General features: G+C 36.7%; 1 protein-coding gene across 1 annotated transcript; it reads right to left on the minus strand.

Annotated features, from left to right (window-relative positions):
- Positions 1-620: 620 nt before the first annotated feature.
- On the minus strand, positions 621-1,559 carry LOC120098956 (olfactory receptor 2B11-like). The gene is given in 1 exon segment (NM_001402100.1): positions 621-1,559. A coding segment is annotated over 1 exon segment (939 nt).
- Positions 1,560-6,851: the final 5,292 nt, after the last annotated feature.

Below are 6,851 nucleotides of genomic sequence, written 5' to 3' on the forward strand. Positions count from 1 at the left end.
ATTTAACTGATCAAGATATTTAAAATAAATGTTTTAAGAAAGTAATATTTTCATCCTTTACCATATACTTGTTGGTATTTAATTATATGTTCCTCAATTCCTCATATAGATTTCATGCATATTTATCTTTAAGAAAACTTTACAGGGTATTTTTAAAAATATGCACATAAATAAAGTCTACAAACTACCAAAATAGTTTATTAAAAGCAGTCCCTACTTAATAATGAATTAGAAAACACAGTTTGAAAAATGTAAGGATTTATTCCACAAGTGAAAAATTTTTAGAAAATGGATGAATGTTTATTCTTCAGTTTTCATGACAATTAGCTTCAAACAACATAATTGTACTATAAACTAAACGATTGTTTTAGCACTTAATAAAGTAGCTATTTCTAATGTACCAAAACAATGCATTTTAACTTTTTTCTAAGCAGAGTATCCATATTGTTTAATAGTATCCAAGATTAACCAGTGTCTAGCATGATTAGAAGAAACACAAGGAAAGAGACATGACTTATAAGAACATGTAAAAATAAAAAGAAAGATGAGTTTTGTACAGGGAATGAGTTGTAGAAAAAGTCTCTAATTTGTATATTATTTTATAAAACGTCCAAAAGTATTCACTTTGACATAAAAATATTCCTGAATAGATTACCTAATGCTCCCTTTACATCCTTGTTCCTCAGAGTATAGATGAAGGGGTTCAGTGTAGGAGTTACTACTCCATACAAGAGAGCCATGAACTTGGGTTGGTCTTTTGTAATAGAGGAGGGAGGCTGAAGATACATGCTAATGGCTGGGCCATAGAACAAGAGAACTACAATGAGATGAGAGGAACATGTCCCAAAGGCCTTTTTCCTTCCCTCTGAAGATTTGATTTTAAAGACAGCATGCCCAATACTAGCATAGGAGGCAAGAATTAAACACAGAGGAACAGCTATAAGAAAAATGGATACCACAGACAGAGCAAGCTCATTTGTTTCTTTTTCACCACAAGCAATTTTTATGAGAACTGGAATCTCACACACCAAGTGATCCAGTTTATTGTGGCCACATAGAGGCAATTGCAGAGTCACAGTGGCCACTGTGATAGCAAAGGAAATTCCAGTCAGCCACACAATGGACACTAACAGGAGACAGGTACGCTGATTCATTATGAGGGTATAGTGTAGAGGTTTGCAGATGGCTACATATCGGTCAAAGGACATAAGAGCCAGGAGGACACACTCTGCAACCCCCATTGTGTGGTAGAAATAAAGCTGAATTGCACACCTCATGTAGCTGATGGTCTTTGTGGAGCTCCCAAGGTTAGTTAGCATCTGAGGCACAATGCTTGTGGTGTAGCACATGTCCAGAAAGGAGAGGTTGGTGAGGAAGAAATACATGGGGCTGTGGAGACAGGGGTCTAATGTGGACACCAGAATGATGGCAATGTTTCCAATCAAGGCTGTGGGGTATGTTACCAAAAGAATAATAAAGAGAGGAAGTTCCAGCCAAGGACGGTCTGCAAAACCAAGTAGAATAAACTCTTCTGGGTGACTTGTATTGATCAGTTTCATTCTCTGCAATCAATTCTCTCACTCTTCTGTAGGAACGAAGTATTAAGAGTTAGTTAGAAAAGCCTCCCAATTCATTGGTTAGGACTATGGAACACAGGATTGGCATTCCACATTCGAAATGTCATGGTGATGGTTAGGAAACAACTCAGTCCATATTGAAGACCTTCGTTTTACCTTCAGTAATCTGGTAAAAATGTGGCAAGGGATACACATTTGTAGAATCCAAACTCTAGTTAAAAAATAAAGTGTTATTTTTCTGGAGTTGGCTAAACAGCTTGCAAATCTGAACTGATAAACACCAAGTTTACTTATAGGCACATTCTCCAAACATAAAGTAGAAATAAAATATTGAAAAATTTGACATAGTGTCTGGATTTTAGAATACATACACAGAACAGAAACATGAATGCACAACCATTCACATGCAAATATATTCCTACATGCACACAAATTATTGTAACAGCTCAGGATTAACTACTATTTCTGATACAACATTTGAAAGGTTGTTTTGAATTATTTGAATATACATGTGACATAAAGGCGAGGAGCTAATTTTAAGAGCAGTGATAAACACATTACTGAAACATCATAGAAATATTTCCAGGAATCAGAGAAGTTAGATTAAGAGGTCTGAGATCTTAGTATGGAAAATTAGCTGGTCCATTTCAATATTCTGGTCCAAATTGTCAAAACTTCTGCATGTGAAATGAATATATTTGAGATATATACAAACCTCCTTTATATACTTAGATTGAGCAAGAACTTTTAACACTATTAACCTTTTTTCTTCATATTTTTATAGTTGTCAAAATTCCCCATTTATAATCCAAATGAGTTAAGCCACTGTTGCAGTGTTATTCTTTTGAGTCATATATGTGCTTTATTGTATAAATATTTAGTGGAAGTTTTGACATTAGATAATTTGTGATAAATTATTATTAACTCATTCTTCTTCTAGATGTATTTATTTACCAACTGAATTCAATGTTCTCTTTCATTGTAAAAATTGGAGCAACAATCTGGGACACTTGGACTTTTTTTTTATTCACATTGAAATTTTAAATATATTTTAACTCCAAGAGTCTTTTGTCAGTAGTTATCTTAATTCAGACAGAGTGACATTCAAATCCCAGCAATTTTGTATTTCCTGGATGTATCCCAGTACTTCCTAGCTATAGGAAAGGCTGATACAATAAAATCAAGGGAGAGAAAACAAACAATGTTTTGAAGACTATAACAGTTTATGTACACATTTTATTTATAAGTGTTTCATACATATATAGTTAAAAGCAGTTCTCAAGATTTTCTTCATTGAAACCTCAGGTCCATCCTGTGAGGGCCCAAAGAAAACACTCAGACCAAGATTTAAATCATGTTCTATGACTACACATTAGGTCAGATGCACAAATAAAAAAAAAAACCAGAGACCAAAAAACATTGAATGTTAGAAAATGTTAGAAAATTAATAATTCCTACAACTTAATTTCAACACAATTTTAAAAATTATCTACTGCTATGGGTGTTTTGCTTCTATATATACCTGTGCACCACATGTGTGTCTGTTGCCCACAAAGGCCAAAAATGCCAAAGGATACCTGGAACTAAAATTAATGATTGTGATCTCTCTGTGAATACTTGGGATAGAACCCAGTTCCCGTAGAAGAACAATCAATGTTATTACCTGCTTAGACATCTATCCAATCCCTCAAACAACTTCTTAATGAGTATTTTATTTTGTGATAAGCACTGGAACAAGCCTATCCCACTTGTAATATCCTTTAGCATTAATTCCCTCATAGGAGAACCTTATTTCTCTATTCTAAGATGTATAACCAACTTTTCCTCCCCTCCTCTGAATTACACACACATACACACACACACACACACACACACACACACACACACACACATTCTTCTCTTCCCCCATATCCTCTGCTCCTATTTCCTTTCAGAAAGGAGTAAGCCTCCAAGTGTTATCAATGAGCACTGAGAACAATATGCAGTAAGACTAGACACATTCCCTTACATCAGTCCTGGATGAGCCCACCCAGTAGGAGAAAAAGAGTCCCACAGGGAGCAAAATTGACTGAGACACCTCACTCTTATTAATCAGAGTCCATAAAAAGTGGATGGAGGTAGAAAAAAAATCACCCCAAGTAATGCAACCCAGACTCAAAAAGACAAGCATGATATGAACTCAGTTATAAGTGGATATTAACTATTAAGTAAAGGATAATAACACAGTACACAGGTCCAGAGAAGTTAGATAGAGAGGAGTAGTCTACAGGGAATGCATGAATCTCCCTCAGAAGGGAAATAGAATAGGTTTTGTGGGTGGTCTGGAATAGGAGAAAGGTCAGAGGCTTTAATTTTCTTATTCAGAAATGTGACACAATTTCAACTCACAGGGAACCAGTATTTAAATCACTGATCAAAGGCAGGCTATTGGTCTTGGCATGCTGCTTGCATTTTCTTACCAGCATATTATATTCACACTCAGTTCCATAAGACACGCCATTTTTTTATATTAAAGAAATTTGGCTTTGTAGATTGTAAAAAGCTGTCTTTATTTTTAAACACCCTTCATTAAATAGTATTTTTATCAGAGACTAAAGCTTTAGATGAAACTCATGAACAAGATTAATCTTATTTAAAACATGATTTTATGATATCAACTGATTAAACATCAATACTTCACTCACATAATCAACATCTGAGAAATATACGGCTTATAGGAACTTACCTAAGTTGTTCCTAAGGCCCCTGAAATAGATACAGACAAAGCTTGTGAGTAGTTTTTTGAAATGAAGCTGACTTTCTATGTAGTAATTAGATACTGCAGCCCCCACTTTCTACCTTTCCTAGGATTGCATCTCATTCAATACAGATGTCTCTTCACTTAATCTTATTTTGATAAATCCCCTTATTTGATTAAAAATAAATATAAGGGAAAGATATTTCAGTTTTTCATTTCCACAGGCAGAGAGATCCTAGTATGAAGAGGAGAGTTTAATATTTGCATTAGAACTCTCAGGTACTGAGTTCATACAAAGAAGTAAGGAGGAGGGAAAGCTCAAGTTAGGAAAATATTAATAGAGAATATCAAGAAGGCTTTTATGTTGTGTATCTTTGCTATTCCCAAGACTCCTGTGCATTGTGTTTACAGACATCTCATTTAACCTTTTCCTCTGTGAATAGACACAGTTCCCTGGGAAAGAGTTCTCTGAGGACATGCTTCTCCTGCACATTAGCTACTTGGTCTGCTGAGGATAGAAGACAATCTTTTTTGCAGTGGGAAGCATTTGAAATAAATTGATTGCATTTCCCCACACTCTGAACACCCACTAAAAAGCACACAGTTAAAGATGAGCTTCTTTGAATCAGTTATCTTGAGAAATTTAAATGAGAATGATATTGTACATTATATTAACTAACGGTATCATATAAGATTTTAAGATTTAATTTTCTCTATTATATAAAGAAGGGCAATTCAAACCATAAAAATAATAAAAATAATAGACACTGAATTTACCCACTGTAAATAATCTACCAATACCAAGAAAAATTCTATTTGGTATTTTATCACAATTTAAATCCAAATCTTGCTTTTCCAGTGCTTGGATCTCCTGTATATTTTTGGTGGGAGAACTGCGCTCTGATGGCACCCAGTAGTCTTGGTTTCTGTTGCTTAGGTTCCTGTGCTTGTCTCTCACCATCAGGTTCTCTCTGGTGTTAGCCGGTCTAGCTGTGTCTGACAGTGGCTTGACTCTGCTATAAGCCTGTGAGTCACAACTACTGGGAGAGTAGCCCTCTCCCAGTGGGGTCTGGGTACAGAGAGCTGTGGCACAGGGTCAGCTCAAGGCTTGGAGAGAAACCAGAAAGTTCCTGTCCCAGACTGCTCCTTGGTGCCTGTGTCCTGAGGAGACCAGGGGATTTCCTTTTGGGCCAGATATGTGAGCATAAGTGGTGGTCTCACCTGTGCTCTCAGGTGAGAGTGTCAGCTTGGGAGACCAGCTCTCTCTCAGCAGGATCTATGTACAGAGTGCTGTGACACAGGGTCAAGTCTGGGTACAGGCAGAAACAGGGAGGATCGGGTGCCAGATTGCTCCTCAATTCCTGTGTCCTGAGGGCTTTGTGGGGGTTCATCTTGGGCCAGCAATGTGAACAGACATGGTGGTTTCACTTGTGCTCTCAAGTGTTTCAGCATTTCTAGGAGACCAGCTCTCTCCACAGAGGATCTGGGTACAGGGAGCTGTGGCTTCTCACCCTTTTCTACAGTGTAATAACTCCAACTCACTCTCATTTATACACTAAAGAACAAAGAGAAAAAGGAGCAGTGAGAAGACTGTAGTAGAGGGCTAAGAGATCCCAGGGATAACTACAGATGCTGGCACATGGGTTTCCTTTTCCTGACTTGAAGAGACTGAACAATCTCAGCTCAAAATCTTCGAGGTAGGTCTCCCCAAAGTAAAGAATAGTTATTTTGTTTGAGGGAAGATGTTAGCTTCGTTTTTCAGTTATTGATTAGACCCCTGCTTTCTTCAATATGCTGATTGAGGAAAAATTTGGTAGTTAAATTGCCAGGAGTCATGTAGTTAAAGCTAAAGATTAGGTGACCTTCCTGAGATGCTTCTGCCATGGACTGTAAAGCTGACAGATTTGCTTCTTTAGGCATGGATGAGGAGATGACAATTGAGGAAAGATTACTAGAAAATATGCTTTTCCCATCATTATTAAATATGTAATAATCACTAGCTATTGACCCACACTTTTGAACAGAATTCTGCAGACGTGTGGAGATATTCTATCTTGGAGTGAGGCCATGTGGACAAATACATAATGATTCTATAGAATTCCTAATTCGATCTAATACTTTTATGACGAAACTTTTAGAGATGGTCTTAGTTGCTAGAAAGATGGCATAAAGTTAGAATCAAGAATAGAATGAGCCCACTCTCATAATAGTAAATAAAGGCTGCATAATAAAAAATACAATGTGTAGGATGATGTCCCAGGTGAGGCAGGTACAGGATAGAAGGAGGCCTGTCATTGGAGGAGAAGGAAGGATGAGCGGGAGATGTATGTGTATAGGTATACATATATTTGAAAGGATGCATAAATATTTGTGGAGTTAATTGTGACAGATAGTCTGGGTCTGGCCAGAGTGTGTGTATATGAATGTATTTGTGTCTGTGCATATTTGCCTGTATAAAGCATCTCAAATGTTTTTCTTCTCTTCTTCTCTGGTTCACAGAGAATTAACCACCGTAGGCAAAGAAACTTTTGGCTGAC

This window comes from Rattus norvegicus, chromosome 20 (genome assembly GCF_021556685.1).
Source record: "Rattus norvegicus strain SHRSP/BbbUtx chromosome 20, alternate assembly SHRSP_T2T, whole genome shotgun sequence".
Classification (NCBI taxonomy): domain Eukaryota; kingdom Metazoa; phylum Chordata; class Mammalia; order Rodentia; family Muridae; genus Rattus; species Rattus norvegicus.